This window comes from Drosophila miranda, chromosome 3 (genome assembly GCF_003369915.1).
Source record: "Drosophila miranda strain MSH22 chromosome 3, D.miranda_PacBio2.1, whole genome shotgun sequence".
NCBI lineage: Eukaryota > Metazoa > Arthropoda > Insecta > Diptera > Drosophilidae > Drosophila > Drosophila miranda.
In genome coordinates this window covers 14895848-14921086 of record NC_046676.1, presented here as the reverse complement: position 1 = coordinate 14921086, position 25239 = coordinate 14895848, and the positions used below count along the sequence as shown (strand labels likewise).

At 46.0% G+C, this 25239-nt stretch overlaps 1 protein-coding gene across 8 annotated transcripts in view; it reads right to left on the bottom strand.

Moving 5' to 3' along the window:
• Nucleotides 1–592: 592 nt before the first annotated feature.
• Nucleotides 593–25239, bottom strand: part of LOC117185691 — a 35118-nt gene continuing 10471 nt past the window's right edge. Inside the window, exons 4-21 of one of the 8 annotated variants that reach the window (XM_017291321.2) lie at nt 14408–14499; nt 10845–10912; nt 10648–10783; nt 9539–9610; nt 9302–9446; nt 9190–9245; nt 7750–9135; nt 6621–7679; nt 5953–6557; nt 5774–5887; nt 5603–5712; nt 5344–5472; nt 4455–4522; nt 3601–4388; nt 3469–3543; nt 3349–3376; nt 3108–3221; nt 593–3042 (exon numbers count right to left, since the gene is read on the bottom strand). In XM_017291321.2, the coding sequence (XP_017146810.1) occupies nt 3108–3221; nt 3349–3376; nt 3469–3543; nt 3601–4388; nt 4455–4522; nt 5344–5472; nt 5603–5712; nt 5774–5887; nt 5953–6557; nt 6621–7679; nt 7750–9135; nt 9190–9245; nt 9302–9446; nt 9539–9610; nt 10648–10783; nt 10845–10912; nt 14408–14499 (5045 nt within the window). In that variant the 3' untranslated portion in view covers nt 593–3042. Of the gene's footprint in view, nt 3043–3107; nt 3222–3348; nt 3377–3468; nt 3544–3600; nt 4389–4454; nt 4523–5343; nt 5473–5602; nt 5713–5773; nt 5888–5952; nt 6558–6620; nt 7680–7749; nt 9136–9189; nt 9246–9301; nt 9447–9538; nt 9611–10647; nt 10784–10844; nt 10913–14407; nt 14500–23318; nt 24253–25239 lie in introns of those variants that run through there. The other 7 variants (XM_017291322.2, XM_033392187.1, XM_017291325.2 and 4 more) reach the window with 7 other exon arrangements.

Sequence of the window (25239 nt, the reverse complement as noted above, 5' to 3'; positions counted from 1 at the left end):
TTATTGAATTAATTACAATTTTACTGAAACTGGAAAGTCGTTATACAATTTATAAATTTGTGTATATAACTCTATATACTTTTGTGTGTGTGTGTGTATCAGTGTCTGTGTCTGTACATACATGTATGTATATGTATATATATGTATAATACGTTGATTCGTTAAACATTTGTTTAGTTTGCATATATTATTTGCATGTAGATATAGTATGTATACATATATGTACTATAGTTCATGATGAATATCCCATACAAGTAGGTATAATATTTAAAAAGAGCGTACACTCTATGTATACAATAATTTACTTAAAAGTTTAGTTAACAGTTTCACATTACCCTCCCCTCCAATATTTGCCCTACTAAGCAGAAACAAACAATTCAGATTTCGATTTCAATTAGTTAGGGACTAGGATTAGGAGTAGGATTACTTAATTGGAGAAGAATGTTTGCCTGGTACATGCGCCGCACTTTGGAAGTGAAGTTCTATTAGGACGAAGATAGGTAGAAATTATCTAACAGATATGTGAGTACCAAATATCCAATTATATTAGCTACAATATGCTATATACTGTATATATGTATATATTTTTGTGTTTTTTTTTTTTTGGTTTTTTGGTTTTCGGTTGTATAAAGTTTTCGTTAAATATCAACAATTTTGGTGTTGCATTAGAATTAGTTCAGTTGAAAAAAAAAACGCTTCAAACGAAACTAGGCGAGGGCGAAATGCCTATATCCTACGATCTGTTCGATAGAAGATATACATAGTGTGGTATTGGTATTGCGATTTAGACATACATATGTTTGTATATAATTTGTTGTTAGATTTTAGTTTAGTTTAGATTAGTTTCTAGTATTTAGTTTTAGTGCCAATTGGCTTAAGGTACTTAAGTTTTTCTTTGCCCTTTGGCCGCTCCTTCTCTACCTAAAAAAAACTTTTTTTTTTCCATTTAAACACACTCAGGTTTCGTCTAAATGTGTGTGTGTGTGTGTTGGTGTAGGTGTGTTGGTGAGAGTTTAAGAGTGTATGTGTGTAAGTGCAAATATTGCATTTAATTAGATATCGATTTCATTTGTAGTTTCGTTTTTAGCTGCTGTTTTCTCACATGTCTAACACACTGCCTAAGCAAGTTAACAAAATTGATTGCAATTCTTAAGTCAGTTGAGTAGTGAAATCGTATTTAGTCTTCATTTCAGTTTCCGAATCAGTTGAGTTGATCAGATCTATGTATAAGTTAAGTTAAGTAAGAGAAAAATGCAATCAAAGTTCCGTTGAGTAGTTGTTAGAGTGCGAATTAAGTATAATAGTTTTTTTTAGTTGAATAGTTAACAATGTGGTAGAGTAGACCCAGCCCTGCCCTGCCCTGCAGACTCTCACAGTGGCAGTGGCATTCGCTGTTGAAAATTGTGTTGCAGCAAGTCGGGCTTTTGGGAGGTCTTCTGCTCTTCTTTCCGTAGTTTTACATTTGGTGTCTGTACATTAGATTAGTTTTTCTTGATTTGCTTGGTTTATTGGTTAATTATTCAAACTTGAACGGTTCTTAAAAATTGTTTCATTGCATCAGATTGCCGCCTTTCAGATCAGTATCGGTTCATTCTCTATATAGGTATGTATATATTTGTTTGGTGTATATTTGTAAGTATATATGCTTTTGTTGGTATGTTATGAAAGCTAACAATGTGGACGGACAAAAATAATTTACAAAAATTCATTTATTGTTACATTTAGTTTAAAAACTGTTCTCTCTTGCTTGTGGTTTTTCAGTTTTCCGGTTTTCGGTGTTGGGTTTTGGCTGTGTCGTCTTCAAGCAATTATAGATCGAGGATCAACCAGTTGAGGCAGCAGAAAGTTGAGACTGAGATTTCAACCATACCAACGGGACGTCCCGTCCAGTCCTTCCTCCTTCCGTGTTTGAGGGTCGAGTCTGGATCAGCTTAAGTCATCATCCAAGGAGCTTAACAAGGTTATCTCTACTTTTGTTATATTCTATCATTTACTAGGCTTAGAATAAGCGAAGTAGTCACATAATTTAGGACATAGCTTTAAGTACTTGCGTGAGGGAAATAAGATTAGTTTTGCTTTGTTTGAAACATGATATATATACGGCCGTAGGCGCGTAGATTTGCAGCTGCTGCGCACTCCAAACTCTACTCTGATTTTAGAAATCAGCAACAACATTTGCGGACTCTACGGTGGAGTCCATAGTCTTAGATCTAAAGAGCAGTTAGCGTAGCGACTAGTTAACTGGCTATCTAACGTAGTTTAGTCGATGATTAATGTTGGATTAATCTGGATTGGGGCTTTGTTTAGGGTTCGGGTACGCTGTTTGCCTTCAGAGACATTGCATAGCTTTGCTTGGTAGTAGTACGATAAAATAGACTAGAATTTAGTTAGTTGGGCGTATCTATAGTATATACAAAATGTAACTATATAGGGGCATACACTTGCTAATAGTTATATTGAATTAGGTTCATTGTATATAATATGTATGTATGTATGTGTGTATATATATACTGTAGACTACGGTTTCCACTACAATTGGAGTTAAAAAGTTTTTCAAAGGCTTCGGTAATAAGTTCTTTCGAGTTGACAAATGGAAAAATTGTGTGCTCTCATCATCTCCCTGGAGTTCGGTTCGATTTTCGATTTTCAGTTAAGATTATGTTAAGTAATACGTAGTACTCTTATGTAAAAACCACTAACCTAGGCTAAGTTCATTTTGAAATCAGTTTTTCAAAGTTTAAAATTCGTTACGCAAATGAATTAAAGTGAGATAGAGAGAGAAAGAGAGAGAGAGAGAGAGTTGAGCTGGAAGCAGAGTTCCACTACAGAGGTGCTCGGGATTGTAGTCTAATCGAAAATAAATACGAAAGTAGAAACGTTTCACTCAGTTGTTAAAGCTATTCATAAATTCTTATGGAACGCGGTGGCCTGTTGTGGCCCGTTCCTATGTTAAAAATTCACTCAGTTTACCCTCACTGATTGGATTGTAGATTGTTGATGCTGTTCGTATAGGTGTTGCTGCCACTGTTCTGGGCAGAGCTGCTGCGAATGGTTTAGAGATTAAGAGACATTACTGGATGGTCATACTGGATGGGGATGGGACTCACTTATTTTCTAGGCAAGCCAAGATTTCCTGCTGCCCTTGATACTGCAAGTTTTGAAGGTATTCCGCCCTGCGTTGGTGCACCAGCTTCTCTTTTTCGGCTCGCTCTCTCTGTAGTCTGTGTGTTTGTGGGAAAGGAGAAATGCCATTAGTAAGCCTGACAACATACTATTATAAATAACAAATAAAATGTGTTTTAAAATAATACTGTTCGTTAAATAATGCTCGTCTCAACGCCGTCTTACCAAAGTCGTCAAATTGGCATCCCAAATGCTTGCGTGCAATTACAGTACCCAAGAGTTAGCTTATGGTTATCCTACATCTACTATATAGTACGATATCTAGCGACTAATTGATCAACTTACTTGATGCGTGATTGTCTCATGAACTGTTGGATCTTCCTGGCAGCTTGATTCTGGGTGGACTGCGAGTAGGTTCGTCTGAAAAATGCCATTCGAATGAGTACAGAATGATTGAATTTGTGGCTCCACACTCACTTCAAAGGACCCGAGGGACTGGTTTCCTTGGGCGTGCTCGGCTGCGAGCCCATCTCATGCTGCTGCTGCAGCTGCTGCTGATCCTGCTTGTAGTGGTCGTAGAAGCTGGACAGGCACTGAGAGTTGCTGCTGACGCTGCCGTGATCGCTGCCCCCTGCCATGCCCTGGCCCAGGCCGCTCTTCTTGAAGCGTTTGTTCTTTCGATAGGAACGATAGCCATGCTGGATGACCAGGGCGGCGTTGGTCATCTGCCTGTAATAGGCGTACTGCTTGTACCGCCTGTAATAGTTCTGGATGACAATGGCGGCAGTGCGCTCTTTATTCTGCTCCTCGAGCTTCTGCCGGCCCTTGTACGAGCGGTAGGCCTTCTGTATGCACTTGGCCGCCTCGTACAGCTCCCGCTGCTCCGTGTCGGTCAGCGTCAGCTTGGAGAAGTCCGCCTCGAACGGATACTGCGACAGGCTGGAGGCGTGCAGGAACTCGGTCAGCTGCTTGGTCGACGGCGGCGGACTGGGCGAGCTGACAGACGGATCTGTGCCCAGTATGGAGTAGCTGGCCGGCGACTGCAGCGGCCCCGAGCTGGCGGGACTCAGGCTGGAGCAAGGAGTGCTCACATCGTGGTACCGATAGCTGTGGTCGTGGAAGTCGACGTTGAAGTCGCTGTCGAAATGCGTATTGGGCAGCGAGTCCAGCAGGGGATCCATAAAGCTGTCTGTCAGGGCCGAGGACTCTGAGGTCAGTGGCTCAGTCAAGGGGCTGCCCAGCACCATCATTTCATCGGCTTCATTCTGTAAATGTTTTTGGAACGTTTTTCTCAATCAAAGCTGATAGGTAATCCGCTGGCTTAAACTCACTTTGATGCGCTCTGGCATTGCTGCTATAATGTGTTCGGCCAGGGTCAGCACTTTGGCATCCGAGTCCCCTGAAAGCATTCCAGTATCCAGTTATCAATACTTGTTGGCAGTTTACTCGAATATATACAAATGCAGAGACATGGCAAACGAGTCTACTGAACAGAGTTGGGCCCTTTTCGCCAAGTACATAAAATACTATACTATGCTAAGCAGGAGGACCCAACTCTATTTCCAAATGCTTGGACAATATTTAAGTACATTAATAGTATTATTAATATTTATTATAATATACACCGACAAGCAATCCGTTGTGTGTGTGTCTGTGTTTGTGTGTGTTAATGTCTAGCTATTTACATACATACAAACACATTTCGATAGATGTAGTAGTAATATTTACAACGATCAATTCGTGGCTGATTATGCGGAAGGCGAGCGAGTGTTTGTCAGCTATTGAGCTTGTCAGTTTATAGTTTGTAATTGGTTGATTATATTATATAGACATCGATATAAACGCACATTTAGTTAAGGGTTAGTTCTAGTCCGCTAGAGCGCGACGCATGGACGTGTGCACCAGCAAAGGCAACCAGCAACCAGAAACCAATATTAATAACGAACATTTACGAGTACATTGATTAAACGAGCTCCACAATACATACACATATACAAATACATATATATTTATAGATACACCTATGCAACAACAAACAGCAACAACAATATGAACAACATCGATAGCCCCATAGATTCCCATCCCCCATCCCCCATACCCATCCCCACATGGTTTTGGTTAGTACGTTTTAGCTACAATACGATACGGATTAAGTACGGGTGAGTGGGAGAGAGCGAGAGAAAGCCGGAGAGAAGCAGAAGCCTCTCTGCCATCACTGACCTACAACTGCATCGGCCAGGGCCAGGGCCAGGTCATTGCCTATGGTCACATCGGTGGCGCTCGTCGAGGTGTCATCGCCATCGATGTCTTTGTCGTGTATGGGGCTCGACTCGCCCGTGGATACCTCGCCTAGTTTTAGAATTTACCGAAAACATTTTCACATTGAGCATTTCTGTTTTTGCAAGTATCAACCAAGCACCACATCGGATCGTTTGATCATTTGATCATGCACAGGATCATGGGGATCCCAGAAACTTACACAGGGCGAAATCCATTTTACGCAGCGGCGAGAGCAGGCAATTGGTCCCAGTCAGCGTATCCAGCGGCGAATCCACTCCCAATGCATAGCTGTCGTGCCCCTCAAAGTTGCTGCGATGAAAGGGAATCGTATACGGTCAGTGAATGCGAGGGTACATTGCGGCAACATTACCTGTGCAGCCTGGCCAGGGACTTGCCTGACTTGCTGCGTATGTCCATGTTGATGCCGCTGTCTATGGAAGAGCGCTTAGAGTACCTGCTGCCATTGTTGGGAGGACTTTGATTGCTGGAGAAGCAGAGAGAAATGGTTGACGTGACGCTAGCTGAAATTTAAGAGGCTGGACGACTCACCTATGCACTGCCCCAGGTCTAAGGAAGACGCCATCGTGCTTTCTTTGGAGTATCTCCAGGTCAAAGCTGTTGTAGGTCTGCGGCTGCGACTCCTCCGCTTCCGTTTCAACGCCTAGGTTCATTGAAAGATTGGCCAGGCCGCCGCGCAAGTGCGGCTTGCGGCAGCGCTCCTTCTCCAGTCGAAATATCTGGGCCAGGAGATGTTTGTGCCCCTTAAGGTTGGCCAAATCCAGGGCCGTTTGCTGGCCCTGCGTCTTGATCTTCAGTGCATTGTGATTCCACTTGTAGAGCAGCAGGGAACACTCCACATGGCCGCGCACACAGGACCAGGCGAGCGGCGTGAAACCGTACACATCCTGACTGAGGGCGTCCAGCTCCGTTTCGAGTATGATATGTGGATTCTCCGCCCGCCAATTGAGCATGGCGCCCACCAGCTTGGCATAGCCCAAGGCGGCGGCCAGATGCAGCAGCGTCATGCCCCGCAGGCCCACGCTCCAGCTGGCCACTGTGCTGGGCATGCTCCAGGCATGCTTCGTCAGCCTGTGGCAGTACGCGACCAGCTTCTCCTCAAAGTTCGGCTCCAGATAGAGAGCCGTGTGGTCCGTCTGCAAAGAAGAGAGGAATTCAGTTGGAATACAGTTGTGAAACCATCTGTAGATCGGACACACCGTCGGCTCCTGCTCCGTCTTCAGCTGCAACTTGTCATCGATGGTCGAGAGGCGATTGAGCAGCGTGAATTTGTACAGGCAATCGTTCGAGCTGCTCGCATCGAACGGGGCATCGGCCAGCAGCGACAGCTTGTACTCGAACATGACCGAATTGGACACGAGAAAGCCGCCGCAGGCCACCTCTAGCGTCACAAAGCCCGCCTCGTGGGCAGGACAGTAGCAACGGAGCACTCCCTCCTGCACCATCTGCGTGGGCACGGGCTGGGCATCGAAGAGCACCGTGTAGGCGCCAGCACCATTGCTGCTCGTCCAGGGTCCGGCCACAAGTACCTTGACTCCGCCCTCGGTGTAGGACCACTCCGGACTGAAGTCGCAGATATTGTGGATCTTGCGGGGCTGCTGCGTTTGGGCGGCCGACTGTCCCAGATAGGAGCCCTGCTCCAAGGCCGTGTTGTTCAGGGCCTGCTTATCATCCAGATCCAGCTCGGGGAACTCCACGAGCATATCGAAGGCATCCAGGTTGGCAAACACATCGTCTGTGTCATCCTCCTCAGGTTCGGCTTCGACTTCCTGGCCGACTGAAGGTTTCTTCTCCACTTCTTGAGGTTTGCCGTTGCTGTTGCTGCTACTGTGGCTGCCGTTTGTTGCCAAAGGTTCTATCGTTGTCGTGGCTGCTTCGCCTGCAGCCGTATTGTACGGCTGCATATTGGCTATCAGTGTACGTTGAATATCCTCATGGGATAGATCCAGGGTTTCGTTGAAGAAGCTCAGGGTCTCGGCAGCATTGCCCGCCTGGGGCTCGTCCTCGCTGCTGTTACTGCTGCTGCTGTGGCTGCTGTGGATGCTGTGGATGCTGTGTATGCTGTTGTTCTGATTGTTGGCCCGAAAGCTGCTGCTCTCGTCGCTGGCGCTAATTTGGCTGCTATTATCACTGGAAGCACTGAATGTTGCACAACCATTTTGGCTCAGAGTTTGAGGCTGAGACTGCGATTGGGATTGACTCTTGTTGTGGCCATCTGTGGCCTGATTGTTGCTGCTGCTGCTGCTCCCTCCATTCAGCTGTCAAATAAGTTTGAATTTAATCAACATAAATACACTGAGTGCAGGCGATTTTGCGGTTTGTACTCACCTCAGTGAGCGCATTGGCGCTCATTAAATTATCACAAGTTGCTGCCGTCGATGTCGTTGTAATTTGTTGCTGCTGATTGCCATCGATAATCGATTGTAAGGAACTCGAGGTGGACGATGTGCCGGACGTAGATGTGGATATAGATATAGATGCGGCCATGGACGTGGTTGTGGCTATGGCTGTGGAGGGGGAGGTGTTATGACTGTTGACAGCGGAAGACGTTGAGGCCGTATTGTTGTTGCTGCTGCTGCTGCTGCCGCTGCGATGCTCAGGTGACATACACATGGCCTCAACAGGGGGTTGGACAAGGGCTGGGGTTTGTGTTTGGGTTTGATTTTGGAGTTGGAGTTGGCCACTGTTTGGGGTTGCTGATGTCTGTTGCAATTTATAATAATGTTGCTGCTGCTGCTGTGTGTTGTTGCTGTTGCTGGAAGTATTCAGTTGCTGCTGTTGTTGATTGTACATAAAGTTATTGTTGCTGGGGTCGTTATTATTTACGACATTTAATTCGTTGTTCGTTTGAGCTGCTAATTGCTTGGCACTGGCAATGGGATTGCTACCGCTGCCATTTCCATTGCTGCTGACGGAGCTAGTGATTTTGTTTGCAGTCATGTGGCTTTGGATTTCAATTAGTTCCGTATCCATTCCATTTAAGACGGAGCCTCCTCCTGCTGCTGATGCCGATGCTACCGATGCTGCTGCTGCTACTGTTGTGGAAGGATCTCTGGCTGTGGCTGTGATTGTTGTATTGGCAATTTGCAGGCGATGATGATGCTGATTCAAATGAGCCGAATTCTGGCTCTGACTGGCCACGAATCGTTGCAGACTCAAGTGTTGCTGCTGTTGCTGGTGATATTGCTGCTGCTGTTGCTGTTGCTGCTGCATCACCAGATTGCTTCTTGCGGCCAGCATCTGATTGGCACCACGATATTGCTGCTGATAGCTGCCATCGCCATGTCCCGTCTGCTGTTGCTGTTGCTGCTGCTGTTGCTGTTGAGGAGGAATGATCTGAAACTTGATGGCCGATTCCTGGGGCAGCTGTTGCGTGGCATTGTGGAACTGTGCGTGCGGGTTTTCCAGGTGCATGCCATCGTTGCGCTGGCGCGGCCGCTCCGCCCAGCGGGAGTATAGCTTGCTGGCCACCACCACATTGGGCGTGCCGCTGTTGAAGGCCCCCTCGTTGAGTCGCTTCTCTGAGGCCGATGTGGCCACCGCGGACTTGATGATGCCTCCCGTGCGCCGCATCACGGGATGCGTGCAGGTCTTGCCGTCGGCACAGCCCGAGTCCCCGCAGCCGCAGTCGAGCTGCTTGACGAGGGCCGCCTGGCGGGACAAGCGCTGCTTCTCCATCAGCTGGCACACAATCGACTCCACGGTCTCGGCCGTCTACGGGGAGGAACAATTGAGCTGGAGCTCTAATCTAGACCGTGATCTACTCACCGATATCTCAATGTCGTTGCCCGAGTCGGAGTCATCATCGGAGTTGACTGTGGAGACTGGAAGGGGGGGGAATGGATTACCAATCGAAAGACTAAGCATTGCCTCTACTCACGCATCGGCTTGAGCTGGCTAACCAGCTCCTCCTTGGTCCACTCCTTCTTGTCGCCCCACAGGGTGATGCTGGGGGCAATTACTGCCATTTTATTATCATCCGGATACGGCACATTCAGATAGTGCACCAAAACAATGTCCGGATTCTGTTTTGTGTAGAACCGAAGGCAGCAAACGAAGGGTTTTAGTTGGGGAATTGGAATGGGAATGGGGATGATGGGAGCACTCCCCCACTTACCTGCAACAGCCAGTAACATCTGCGATGGAACGTGGGCAATATGGCCGAGTGTACATAACAGCCGTAGATGCACTGTGGACGAGGGTAGGAGCAGCGGAGATTTGTGAGGCAGATCGAAGGGAATTCAATTTATCAAAACAAGAGCATAAAACATGCCCCCTGCTGGGAGCGAATCCATTTAATTGGAAAACATAAAAACGGAGCTCAAATTAAATTACCAACCGCCCACGATAGCGGGGGGGCGCCACAGCGTTGCCATGTCTTCCACTTCGACTCGGATACGGATACGGATTCGGTAAGTGCCAAAAATCAGAGCCCAGAAGGAAAAGGGTTTCCCCGACTTGTAAGCCACTCCGTTGCGCATTTTTCTTGTTCTCTGGAGTTCCCCTTGCCTCTTAATTTTTTGTCTATTTATTCTTTGTTTTTTTTTGTAGTTTTTGTAAACTTTTTTTTTCTATTCCCGCTGATAAATTTGTTGGCTCTCGTTGTCCGCGATATGCCGCTGATTTCTTCTGTTTTCTCTTGGCGGCGGAATTTCTTGTGCCCCCCGCCCCGGCCCCATCGCCTGGGCTTCGCTTCGGTTATCATGTAAGGAGACGGCCCCCCGCTAGCTCTGCCAACTGCATAAATCTCAGCCCTGCCACGTTTACTAGCAAATGTTTTAAGAATAAAAATTAAAACAAACAGCAAAGAACCAAAAAACCAAAAAAAAAACGAAGAAAAACTCAAGAAAAGTGGAGGAAAAAATTGGCGTGAAATTGCCAAATGTTTTTATGTTTCTCTAATAGGGGGAAAGTCGAATGAGATAGCGATAGACGGACGAACGGACGGACGGGCGGACATCCTTCAGACATTATAAATAAGCTTAACCCTTGGCACGGCTTATTTCATTAGCAGGCAGCGGGCGACGCCTTTGGGCAATCCTTGCAACGGGAGCGACGACGGACACCGTCAGTTTTCTGTCTACTTCCGGCGGGAAATCATAACTCATACGGTCACCCAGAAGGAGGACCACCCGTGGACTGCCCTTGCTGCTGCCCTTTGACAAACGATGCCAATGACTTGAGACTAATTGCCTAATTGTGCGCCCCTGGTGACTGGCGACTCACCTCCGTGCCTTGTACTTTCAGTTTCATGTGATCCTCGCGCGTCGTCTTGCCATCCTTGCGCTTCTTCCAGCAATAGCCGTCGCGGCGATAGCGCACCTTCTTCCGCGAGTACAGCAGCAGGGATCCGCTCTTGGGTCTGCGATAAAAGATGTTCAAAGATGAAGGGGGGCGATGGGGTCCAATGGCCAGTGACTCACCTGGTTCGGACCTCCTTGGACTGCCACTCGCAGTGCTTGTCAAAGCTGATAAGAATCGCAGCAATTTCCTGGAAAATATACACTTTATTTATTTGCTGATCTCGAATATGGTATGTTAATGGAAATATCCAGAGATACGAGACACGAGTCTTATTATCTGTGCGGCAATGGGTAAAAGTTATCCACTAACCGCTATCCGCTATCCGCCTGAACTGGCCCCTTAACTAACGTGCTAACAATTTCCTGACTTAATGGCCAAAATGCTACGCTGCCCAGTCACGGCACTCGCGGCATTTCCTCCGTTAAACTCCAGAAAAAGAGCAGAAGGGATTTCTGCGCCATAAAACAAAGGAAAACATTTTAGAAATTTCATTTGACCGCAAAGCGGACACTGCCACAAGGCAGGAAGAGGAGCAGGAGCGCCCGGAGTACCAGGAGTACCCGGAGGAAGGGTGCAAAGTGTTAACCACAATTTACAGGTGTCGCCCCGGCAGTTGACACTTAACCGAGCTGGCCAGGCCAGGAACCACCAAGTGGCACAGACGCATCCCGAGTGCAATTTGTGTGCATATTTGAAATGCTCTGCCTGCCTCCTCCCTCTGCCCTGATAAGCAGGAAGGAAGGAAAGGAGTCGCTGAAAGGCCATGGACGCGGACAGAAGCTGGAGGAAGGCAGGAGTGGATGCCATTCAAATGCAAATCACACAACAGCCAGCGAAAGTTCACAGGGAATTTGGATTTTTTGGACCATTTGGAGTTGACTTTTCATTGCATGTTTTGCCGATAAAGTTATCAATTTGTTTGCTTCCCTTGACGTTGCATGAATAATGCAAAGTGGCCATCCATCTATTCATTCATTCATTCATCCATCCTTCGAGCAGGATGGGGCTCCTCTGGAGCCATCCTCAGCTGTGCAGCAAAACATTTTCCATATGTCAGTTGGCGGAAGAAATCGCAACATTTGCGAGTGTCATAAAAATTGTATGCACACACACACACACACACACACACGAAGGGGGAACCCCCAAGGCTAGGGCGAAGCTGGGGCAAATCACAGGCGCGTGTTTGTCAAGTGGCAAACGTTTGCATTTTGGCCAAAATTGCCTCTGACTTGGCCCTTTTGGTTGCCATAAGGCAAAGATAGAAAGATACTCGTAGATATAGATGGATGTGTGTGTTGGTTATTTATGCATGGCTCCAGCGACCTACTCCAAACTGCTTCCCAAACTCTGGCATCTCTCTGCTTTTTATGATGAATTCCAGGCACATACGCGGAGGAACAGGCCTCGGAACTTTGAGGAGGCGAAGCATTAAAAATTGATGCCCCCCGCAAACCTAGACATGTATGGGCGTGGCCCTGGGCTCTACTCAGGCGACCTTTCAACACTTTCACCCGAGTGGAGAGCCCCAACGAAGCATCCATCGAATCGCACAGGAAAACAATTAGAAAGGGAAAGAAAGGGGTTCAATAGTTAAAGCAGAATCCAAAAAAAAAAACAATATAACAATCCTTAATGCTGTTTGAAGCTTTTGAAATCTAAGAACATTTCCCCAAGGTGTTAACTGTTAGAATAATCTAGTATTCATTGTACAGAACACCGATATGAAAGCACAGCAATGTAACGATGTGTGCAACTATCGATTAGAACGTAAGCTTGGATTGAATAAAGTGCGATCACTTTTGAAATAACAGCCTAAATATAACACAGTGGAACACCACGGGGCCCCTCTAAAAGGATCTCTTACTAGCTCTCCAAAAGGTCAGCCTTAGGAACAGCCTCCATGGCCACTTAATCACTTCCAGTCAGTGTCCTGGCCCCTGGGCTGACCGATGCAGAAGTGTACCAGTATGTACATCTGGGGGTCACACAGAAAAATGCAAATAAAATTGCGACTCATTATCAATTTAACTTTTTGATTTTTAAGCTGCGCCTTTTCCGACCACACACAAGGACGGAGGGACGGCAGGACGGAGAGTACGGCTCATTGGTGGCGTGGTTGTTGCTGCTCGTATTATTTTTTGCAGTTGCTTTATGAGCCGGGTCGAGTGGCTCTGTGTCCCCCACCCTGGCTGCTACTTAAATGCCAAATTAAAACTGTGTGGTTAAAGCGACAGTCCGAGGAGGGTTTGGGCCCTGACTGCCTTTTCCTGTGGGCCTCCTCGCTTGCCTGTAAGCAGGACTAAAATAAGCGTGCGTAATTTTATTTATGCCCGGTACACGGCCACATTTTGTAATTTTTGCATGCTGATGCAGTAAGGGTGGTGGTGGTGGTGGTGGTGGTGGTGGGTTCATGGGTCCATGAGGTGGTCTACTGGTGCTGGAGTTGGCCATGTCCATGTCCAGATGTTTGGCCAGGGATTGTTCCCGTTTTTGGCTGGCAAACTTTATTTTAATCAACTTGAAAATGCTCTTTTTCCGAGAAGAAGTTCTTTAGTTCATTATCAAAGGAGCGAAGGGAATCGTTACTGGCATTAAGAGCCTAAAGATGGGTGAGGATATATTGAAGTAGTAAACGGACTAACAATCAATGCGAAATAATATTATTAATATTTGTATACCCTCTATTCCTGTACAGCTTGTTCCAAAGTTAGGTTCAGTGCATGAACTCTGTTCATATCACAATAATATCATTTATTTATGGGTTATATGCTTTCAGGGTTCTAGATTGGGAACAGGATCTTTGCTGCTTGGCTTTCTGCAGCCTCCAGACTCTTTCTGCTCCAGGGTATTCGACATTTCGGTTCGCTACGAACCTCCTTTTGTGCCGCCTGGGCAGCTTCCTTTAATTTAGTCAACTTTGTCGGTCGAGTGTGTAAAATGCCGCTTCCAGCTCTCCACAGCGGGAACTTTACAACTGTCCAAATGAATATTTGCGGTTGCGCTTAATTCACAAGTAAAACAACAAGCCAAGCTCATCCCAAGGCATTTTCTGTTTTCCATTTTCCGTGAAAACTTTTATTGCAAGCCGAACGGAACGCGCAGAAAAAGGACAAACGCGAAAGCGAACTTTCGGCGACGCGTGTATCGCACGTGCAGTGGTCAGAGGGGGTCAGAGGGGGTCCTGGTCCTATCCACGTTCAACTCGTGTTTGTATTATAGTTTGTGGCGCAATAAAAACTTCGCGAACGGCTCCCTAATAGACTGGCAAGCCATCTCATTAATCTGCATATAGAAATACAGTGAAAACTGCCTTGAATGGAAGCCCTAGGGTGGCAGTAATGATCCAAGATGTTCCACCCAAGAGACCTTTCACTGTGGCCCCAAGAGTAAAAGGGGAAACCGTCCTCGAAGGCTGTCAAAGTGTCCAGGCCCACGACTGGCAGGCTCATCCGCCTCTGTCAACTGTCTCCGTCCAAGTCCACTCGGATTGGATCGGATCGTTTGGGTGCCGCCCCGGCCAAGTCATGGACTTCCTTCTGGCTTTCACTTGGCTTCCCCCATTTCGACAATTTTATGTGCAATCAAATGCAAATAGAAACGGAAAAGGAGAAAACAGAAAGCAGAAAACAGAAAACAGTGAACAGACAACACAAATACCAACTTATTTAGGACTAGAACTGACCTCATTTGTATTCCAACGATGACGCTGTGATGGAAAACTGTCAGCTCTTGGCAGGCTCTCCAAATTGTCGGGTAGTTTGATAGGTTCGCCATCTGTAAAATGTTTGGGGGGAAAAAAATAAGTACAAGATGTGGAAAATGCACTGAAAGCGTAAGTAGAGGCGACACGGGACTCCGGACTCCGGACTCCACTCGACTTGGCTTTTATAAATCAATTTTGCATATCTCTTCCTCCGCTCGTCCTGTTTTGGGGGCGCCCAACAGGTGCAACTGTCGGACATTCATAAATGCGACAAAAATGTAAATCAGTTTAGAGAGCAGCAGCGATGATTTATAGTGGAGACGGAGACACACAAAAAAAAAAATGCGAAAAGAAATCTTATAATGTCAACGTTAATAAACGAGTTTCTCCATTTGTCCATTTATCAAAATCCCAAGAAACTTCTCTCCCGGCAATCCTCTCCCCTTTCCCCACTCACCTCTCGCATGGTCTATGAGAATGCGTGGAAAAGTTTGCCGATTTTGAGTCGTCATTGAATAATTACCCACACTTAATGGAGCTTGCAACCGTAAATCGAATCGAAACCAACTTTTGGTTTATTAAAATGCCACGCCACGCAACTCGGTTAGGCAAAGGGGTGGCAAGTGGCAAGGGGCAAGGGGCAGGAGAGTGGTGTGGTGTGGTGTGGGGTACATAAACTTTGTGGCCAAACTGTAATTTAGCAAAAATGTGTAATAAAAGCGGACACATCTACGCGACATCTCTCTCCACCGCTCACTCGTCGTATATCAACGAGCCAATAGGTTGCACTCGAAGAGCCATAAAAAAGTATTTGTACACAATTTATATAAAGTGCTCGAAGCGACTCTTGGCCCGGACCAGAGCGGTGCAGAGCGGAGCGACACGGGGCGGATCAGAGCCGCGTAACCAAAATGTGTTGCCAAATTGCAAGCAGCCAGACGCTGGCGGCGGACAGGAAAGGAAGGGGCACAGGAGCTCCACTTGGAGAAGGGCACAGACAGTGCGTGGGGTTGGCGTGGCGCCCCTTTTCGAGAGGTGAGCGTACACACACAGACATACGAACTACGAACTAGAGATGAGCGGCACAGGTCAGGGTGAAAATGTACAAAAAATCAAAGAGATGGCTCTTCTGGTCCGCTACCGCAACACGCTCTCTTTTCGGGTCTTTCTCAGTAGTGCTGAGCGTAAATCAAGACCCGAAAGAGAGTAAGCGGACCACCTTGTATAATTTCATCATGCTCTTTAGTTCCATTGCATTACTGCAAAGATTCCTCTCTCAGATTCTTCTTCCCGTACTTGTTCCCATTTGAGACAAAAGAAATTCCCTTGGCTGTGATCCACTGCACTCACGTTTCCCGCACATAAATTGTCTAAAATCACGCACACATCTCTAGCGAGAGAAGAATTGAAGGCGGCACTCCTCCTTCTCCTTTTCTACCCTTTGGACACAATGATGACGTTGATGTAGTTACTTTTTCAGGGCATTTTGTTGTCGTTATTGTAGTGGCAGTACTGGTATGTAGTTCTTTATGCGATTTCTTGTATATGGCTCACGTTTTGGCAGAGAACCCAAAGGACACAGCGGCTGGGGCTGGGAATCGGCGACAAATTGTTTGCTTTGATCGCACACTCAAGTTTTATGGCCACACTAATTTGTCATCGCTGCCTTGGGTCCCCGTCGCCCCCCGCTCCCACCCCACACTTACGTGAACTCTTTTGAAAAATGCTCAAGCGATAATTGTCAAAAATGTCGAAACAATCACAGGCAGCCCGTCCCATCCCGTCCCGTCTCCCTCCGACAGTCTACCCTTTGCACCTATTTATAATGCAGTTGCTGCCATTGTTTCCAAAAGTGAGAAAGAAGTGAGACTGGGGAAGGAATAACTCTGTTTGATTAATACAAATAAAAAGTTTTTTTAACTGCTCTTTGCATATTTCATGGCAAAAAGCTTCAAAAACTGACGGTTGCCCCGCCATCATAATAGACTGCCCTGCGGGAGGGGCGGCAGAGACTGAGAGAGAGCCAGGGGCCAGAGCAGTGCCAAAAAAAGAGAAGACAAACCGAAACCACAGCCACAGCTCAGCGCCCAGGTGAGAGAGGAGATGAAGGCAGAGCCTGGAGAGCGAGAGAGAGTCGGTCCCATGTCGACTATGTCGATGGCGACGTCAACGTGGCAGGGACTCTTTCATTTTTTTGCTTCCCTTTGTAATACCCTTCCAGGGGATAGTATTCATTTCATGAGATGCTTTGCCGACTTAAAGAAGAACGGGTTGAATCGGTACACCTATATCACGAGCCTTTTTCTATGCAAATTACTTCTAGTACATACCCTACATCAATCTATGTATAAGAGTATTACAAGCTGACGCCCACCTTTTGGATTCTGTATTTTTTTAAGCACCGAAAAAAAAAAATTCTACAGAGGAAGGGAGTGAAAGAGTCTCCCTCCCAGCCCCAGTCATAATTTTATCCAACGCTTAATTGTGACAAATGCGCTTTGCTACATAAGATTTTCTCATAATTTGGCAGAGAGTTTAAGAGGAGGGTGGGGCAGCAGGCGGACTCTGGGGAGAGCTGGACGATGGATGGCCTCGCCCATGTCCTGGTCCTGGACAGTCACGAATTGACACGGCAAATAGCACAAAAGAGTTGACATAAATAATAAATTTTCGTTTTATGATTTCGTTTAAAGGCCTAGCCAGGTGGCCAGGTGGCCGGGGAGCGAAAGAGACCTGCCAATTTTTGCTGCCTGCCAAATTGTGGCTAATAAATATCCCACCAAAAATGGCAGCAGGAACGGGGCCATTCCAAAAAGGGTGGAGTAGGGTAGGTTGGGGCTTTTTGGGTCCTATAAAACATACAAAAGAAAAATTGTTTTGCACTTTGGTCGGCCGTCGCCGAAAAGTCAGCGAGTGTGAAATTACTTTTGTTTAGAGTCCGAACTCTTTCTCTCTCTCTCTCTCTGTATATATTTCTTGCTCTTGCCACAATTAAAAGCCATTAAAAGTGTCTGCGAAACGACAAACCAGAACCAAAACTACAATATATAGAAGAGTTCTCTACGCAATTCTTTATCTCGCATGAGAGGGATGGATGGCCCAAAAGAAACTCGAATATAAATATCTGGCCGGCGGGTTTTCGAAAGATAATGTACGATGACGTCGCCGACACATGGAATACGAATGCAAAAACAAAGAACAGATAGCCGGGGAGAGTGGGAGTGTGTAAGAAAGAAGGCCACAAAAGACGTCATGGTTAAACCAAATATAAAAAGCAATATCGAGAAGTAAAAGTTTTTCTAGATAATAAATACAAATATGTGTTTAAGTGTAAAAGAAAACGGTGCAACTAGACAGGGGCGGCAGCAGGGGGAATGACAGATAGAGAGAGTGAGTGTTTGACGACGGGAGAAGTTAATTTCGATATATTTATGATAAGGAATAAACTGCATTTTCTGTGAAATGCTTAAGAAATCTGCAAGAAGGAAATGCTCCTACTTGGCACATCAACGGGAATAAGTTCATTGAGACGACACCCCTCTACGAACACACGCCTCTGCAGACTAGATAAAAGCTTCCTTCTGCTCTCTCACTCTCCCTCTCTTACTTTTTGCTTTGCTCTCCATAAATGACAGATGTGCGGATGATTTATAACGTAAGTAAACACACGCGCCCGTCCGCTCTCTTCCACTCACACACACACAAATAGCACAGACAAAACGTTGCGGTTGATAAAAATCACATTTTGGCAAAGGCAAAAGTCACTCATTTCTGTGTCTCACTCCCTCTCCCGCTTCTATTGCACTCCACCACCACAGGCAATGGGCCATCGTCAATGCCATTACAAGGAAACATTTCTCATCTGGTTTTGCATATTCCGCCACTGCCGCTCGGCAAAGAACAGCAATTAAAAGACACATAACAGCAAATATGCATGTCGGGGCGGAACGGAACGGAGCGGAGTGGGGCAGGAAAAAGGTAATAATTAGCCCCAAAACAGAAGGGAAAATGCAATTTTGAGCTAAAATGAAGAACCACAAGTAAACAAACAAATGTGAAAGCTTAAACAGAGAGAAGGTAGAGGAGTGCTACAAACAGAACAACAGAAACACAACAGAACTGAGCACAAACAGCGATTAACATAAAAATGCAACAAAACCCAGTCGCAAAGAGCGAGAGAGAGAGAGATAGAGAGAGGCGGGCAGGGGAGGGCAGGCTCTGCAAGTCATAAAAGTCCTATTAATGAATGAAATCTAAACAGAAACAGAAAATACGAAGAACAAAGCCGAAGCCGAAGAAAAGTTGGCAAAAATGTTATAAATTATTTACAAGTTATGGCATGGCACAAAGGGGCAAGTGGTGGAAATGTGGCTACGGTGTGACCTAAGGGGGGATCCACAATTGTCATCGTCTTTTGTGTCTACGGGCAATGCAATTACGTGCGGATTTCATTACCTTTCGTTTCATAGGTAAGGACATCTGCCTCTCTGCTAGTAGGATTCTAGTGCAAAAAGCACTTCGAAGGCAAGCCAATTCCCCAGTTACCCACAGAATCTGGAGTTCAGAACAGCAATTCTTAGCAAGAAGAATCATCCTGGAATAGTGGGAGAATGGAAGGAACTTTTTTATGTACAGATACCATTGAAAGAATCGCCACAAATGTACTTTGTAGAATCAATTTAGGGAATGCCTGACTTCGACTATACTTCATTTGTGAATCCCCTGTTTTTGGGGGCTACAGCGCCTTGGCATGTGCCACGAAAAGAATGAATTTAATGCACTTTAGTGGTAGAACCACGACAGCAACATAGGAAGGTGCACCGCCTCCCCGACATATGTCTGCTCTCTCTCTTAACGCTGAGGGTCCCTGGGGTTCCGGGAATGGGGAGCAACCAGTTAAGCTGCCTGCAAATTATATTAATATTGGGGCTCTTCATATCATATATTTTTTTCGGTTTACTTCCCCTTTTTTTTCTGCCATTCCGATTGCATGCAAACTTTGTATAAGTTTACCCCAAAAATGTTGCTTCTTTTTCGTTTGGAGTATATTAAAAATACTTTTTTCTATATATGCATACCCCTCGCCGTATGGGAGGGGGTTTTTGCATAGAGCTGGAGGCCAGGAGCTGTAATTTATTTTAATGCTGGGTATTTATCATGATACACATACGTTTCCCTCCAGGTTGGACACACCAACAAAAAAAAATCGCTGCTTTCTATGTGGATTATTTTATACGTATTTTGTTTTTACATAAATTGTAAATTAAACATTTAAAGTGCCATGAAATTGGCAATGCCGTGCACCCCAAAAACACATGGATACCCCCAGGTAATGTCCGGGGTAATGGTTCATTAAAAATACATAAAATGGGCACACGGTCGGGCCTCTGCCACTGCCCTGCCCCTGCCCCTGCCCCGCCGCCTCGATCGAACTGGAAAACTAATATTTATCTAACAAAATTAATATGGTTTGTAAGCCAAATAGAGACACCGAGTGGGAGACGCGGGTGTCGCAAAAACTGTTTGTCTAACCAAAAACAAACGACAAAATGTAGCACAATTTTCGGCAATGCATCCTCCTGTGGCCCCCTCATGATACCCAAACCCGGGACCAATTCAGGGCTTGGAACCTTTGGAGCGATAAGCCAAATAAATAACGCAGCAGGCAGCCGGCAGCAGGCAGCAGGCAGCATGCAACGTAGGGCCAGCCACATCATGCCACAACGTTGGATGCATTGTTCAATAAATCTATTTGGCCTCTAATCGAAACGCACACACAAACACAGAGGGGGAAGGGGCAGGGGCAGGGAATAGTAGTACCTGGCAGAGGCAACAAATTGCCAGGGATAGGATACGCACAAGACCGGCATCAGGCAGGCAGGCAGGCAGGCAGGATGGCAGGCAGGCAACAACAACATATTAATCCAAATTAGCATCAAAGTGATTTAATTGCTTGGAATTTCAGCGTTGGCAAACACTTTTCCACTTTTCCGGCCATGAGGAGGCCATTGCTGCTTGTAAACCGGCCCCAAAAAGTCTGCTGCCGCAGGTGGGGCTCTGCCGGGCTGCATTTTGTCAACGTTTGGCCATCGATCAGGCTAAAACAAGGCTCACACTCCACTTGCTGCAGTTTAAAGTCCCTTCGAGAAGGCGGCTTCCCCTTCAAGAGTGTGTCCCGTATCTATAAATGCTTGTACAAAGCCCTTGGCACGATTTATGTGGCTTTTAGTAATATGAGCAAATATATTACGTGACGGATCAGGACCAGGACGGATCTGCCGGGGATAGAACTAATTGAATTGCTGCCGCTGAAAACGAAACAAACTCGAAATTAATAGGCGCACATCAAAAGCGACCCAGCCGCAAAAGGAAAGGGGGAAAATAGTAAAAAGAACGCCCACCAGCTGACATCGAAATTAAAGGCAGAAACCTATAAGGGCCAGGACATTAGGCCAGGCCAAAGGACAAAGTGTAGCCAACTGTGCATGGGGAGGGGAGGGGCGGAGCGCATTTGGGGGAAGCTTGAGCAATATTTATTGAGTACGTGATCTCCTGACCAAATCCGAATGTAAGCGGAGAGTTTTGAATTTTTTATTGCGCCCCGGGATGCCGGACGCACGGACACACCATTGAAATGTCCTCCGCTCCATGAACATACATGTGCATGTTTCTGTGTGTGTGCGAGTCCTGACAGCTGCCAACTTCTGGCTTCCTTTTGGCATGCAAAAGGCGGACAGGCGAAGTGGCTTATTAAAAATTTTGTCAACTTGCAACTCCTTTTCTCAGCCTTCCCCCTGGAGCCGGAGCCGGAGCCGGAGCACGAGGCAGGAGCACTTTTTTATGACTTTTTCACACTCAACTTGGCCTATGCATATATATTAGCCAAGATGCCAGAGGTTTCGGCCACCCCAGGCATCATTAAAGTCCAGCTGGAATTATTGCCAATGCAATTTTTGAAGGATTCAAAGGATTTCCTTAAATAAAATAAGTAAAACCAATACAGAATATATTTTCCTACCATCTTTCCCAAAAATCAATCTATTCTTATTACTGGTATGATAAGGCTTCTTTTCGATTTCAGAGAATTTCAATGCAATTCTTTAAGGCATTTTCCAGTTAAACTCCCTAAGAAGACAACGAACCGACCACTATGGGGCTCTACAGCAACAAAAACCCTCTGCCACAAGCACACAATATCCACACCCGCACCCGCACTCGCACACACACTTGTTGGGTTTTTCATTGAGTTGTTTTTGCAACACCCGCACGACCCCAAAAAAGTATGCTACGAAAAAAAGACTGGAATCCAGCGCATAATGAAGCTGCTCATAAACGAGGCAGAATGAAAGCCCCTGATTTCCAGGATGTGTGTGTGTGTGTCTCGGAGTGTGTGAAATGTTTACTTGCGACGGCACACACCTCCCCACCCACGCCCACGCCCACGCCGAAGCACACGCCCCTCTTCTGCCCAGAGGAGCCATTGTTCTCGCATGGGGCATAAAAAACACTTAAAATGCCGTTAAGTTAAAATAATAAAGTTAAGCGGCCGCCGGGCAGCAACAAAATCTAATGTGACAAAGGCCTGCCACAACAGCAACAACAACAGCAAACGTTGCAACAATTGCTGACATATTTCACAATGTGCAACAAAAGACAAGGAAGAAGCAGGGCAACAAACAGAGAGAGAGAGAAGGTGACAAAAAACTAAGCCAACACAAAAGCAGAATTCCAAATGGAAATGGTTAAAAGAAAACGCCAAATGTTGGGCATATTTTGCATTGTTGTTGCCCACACAAACACACACACGCACTCAAGATAGGGTTCGCCCTCTCTCCCCCTTGTCCCCCTCTTGGTGGGCTCTTCAGCGGCGGCCTTTTGTTTCAATTGTCTGTAGTTTTGGTTTTAGGCGTGTGCGAGCCTCGTTATAGGTAACTGTAACTGTAACTGTATATCCCCATATGTATGTGTGTGTGTGTGTAAAAGACAATAAACGACTGTCAACATATGCGCGACGCTCCTCGACTCCACTCCTGTGCAACGTGCACGCGTCTCTGGAATGGCGTGCGAATTATTGCCCACGGAAGATATGAAATAAAATTTAATGAAATGCTTAGAAAATGCAAAAACCCCATTCACGGCTCGGTTCGGTTCGGTTCGGTTCCCTGTTGTCCCCTTTCGTTGGATATGTTTCGAAATAGGGGTTTCACTTGAGCGTAAATCGAATACTTTAGTGGGCTACTCTCCCAGATATCCTTTAAAAGGCATTTTAAAGCTACAACTTTATGATATACTGCGAAACACACAAGGTTCTGTTGAGTGGATAGTCAGGGAAATAAATATGATACCATACGATACTATAGAGCCTGAAAAAGCAGGTTGAAATGATCAAAACGAATGTGTGTTTAATCAACTAATCCTTTGCTAAAATACAGGAAACACAACATCGATAAAAGCTATAGAAACGATTATGGATAGTACATGCGACACCAAGAACAGAAAAGATCAGAGACACATCAAGGATTCTTGGGCTAGTAGGATATTTGTAGTTTATAATCCCCAAGTTTCCCTTCATCGTTACTCAACAACAACACCAATGGTTATCCTATAGATACACATATATAGTTATAGATATTCGTATAAATCACAACATCCAGAGTAACAAATGAGACTTGATTATAGACAGAACATGCGACACCAAAAACACAACAAATCAGTGGCTATTTAAATGGGAAAAGAATACTCTTTTTCGTATTCAATCAGAGATTGAGCTTCCAATTTGAATAGCCACCAATCAAGGGCATAATTTTCGGTACAAACTTGTTTCCGGGGCTCCCTTTTTTCAGCTTTTCAATGGCCACCACCACGCCCACATAGGTCTTGGCATACTTACTGACACTGAGCGGCATTAGGGCGCTCTGCAGGTGACTGAAGATCTGTCGATGGTGGTGATGGTGCCCCAGACTCGCACCGCTGAAGTACAAGTGGTTCTGGTGCAGCGACAGCTGCTGGTGGTGGTGATGATGGTGGTGGTGCACGGCAGAGAGATGCTGCTGCTGTTGCTGTTGCTGCTGCTGCTGATGGAGCTGTTGCTGTTGCTGATGGGATTGCTGTAGATGGTGATGTTGTTGCTGCTGCTGCTGCAACGCGGAATGCTGCTGATGGGACATCAGTTGTTGCTGATGCTGCTGCTGCTGCTGCTGCTGCTGATGGGATTGCTGAGGAAGATGCTGATGCTGCTGTTGTTGCTGCTGCTGCTGCTGTTGTGGGTGGTGTGGCTGCTGCTGGTGTCCATAGGTTCCATGTTGCTGGGCTGCTGCTGCTGCTGCTGTCGCCGGCAGGGACACCATTGCTGCGGCGGCTGTGGCTGCCGCTGCTGCTGCTGCGGCCGTTGCTGTGGCGGTGGCCGTGGCTAGAATGTGATGATGCGTGGTGGATGAGCGATGCTGGCTCGGGAGGCTGTGTATGGAGGCGTGCACCGCCGACTGATAGATAATACCGTTATTCGATGACATGGCCGTCATCGACTGGTGGTGGGCATAGGCCATCGTGGGTCCGGCATGACCCACATTTTGGGCCGGAACGGCGGCCGCCGCCGCTGCCATACTGCCGGCCGAAACGGGGGCCAGCGGCAACGAGCGATAACCGGCCATAGATCTATCCTCAAACTCTCTCTAATTTATTGTTTACTGTTCGCACTGATTCACACTGAACTCACACGCAGATCTGATCCGATCCGATCCGATCTCTAGCATTTATTGCTTGCTGTTGTTTTGTGTTTTTCGCTGCCGCGTTGAGCGTCTTTTCGCTTGCGAATCCGAGGGTCGACTAAGTGTCCGAACCCTCCACGAGATTATTTCCTACAATTTTTCGTACGCTTAATTTGTAAGTTGAATAAATTTTCCTGGCGGGAGAGTAGATTTTAGGCTTAGTTCGGGGTTGATAATGTCACTCCGTGACGATGATAAGGTCCGCCCCGCTTATTATCTTGACATCTCAATATACCTTCTACCTTCCACCCATCCAGAGTCTCGAATCTCGAATCACGAATCTCCAGTCTCTCCCGTGTCGAGTCGTGTGTCAACATCAAATTTAGACACACTGAAAAATTTCACAAAATTTCCTGGACAACAGCATCTAATGTTTAAATATTTATTGTTTTCGAGTTGAAATTTGTAGCTATTTTTCTTTGGTTTTCGTATTACATTTGTTTACATTTGCTGTGGGGGGAACCTTGAACTAAAGTTCGACCTTAAGCAAGTTGCCCAAGAAGCCTCCCAGCAGAAAGTGGTTCTGTGGCATGGCCCAGGCACGGTATTCGTTCGAGCCATCATCTGACAGACTGTCAGGGGGTCGAAACTAGACCGAGATAAGCCCCGGCTGGTCTCGTGTCCATAAACAATGTATGTACAAGAATTTTATGAGTCACAAATTATGGGGAAATACAAGAATCTCTTAAATCTTAATCGCAGAGTTCCTAAAATTTCCACAAGAAGAATCAATAGGATTATTTAGCTAAAACACCAATTGACAACATCAATAAAAAAAAAAAAATACATAAAACACACACATAGTACATATATAAAATGGATATGGGATATGAGATATAGGATATGGGATATTGATATAGTTGCTATAGAGTCCAGACAGAGATCTTAAGTACACCAATTAAATTTAATCACATTAACATGGACACAACATCGAAAACGACAACGACAACGACAAATAAACCAACAAACAAACAGAGGCGAAGTGTAAGCAAATTACATAAAAAAAATTGGGGGAAATTGGAAGATTGAAACATGTCTTTCCCC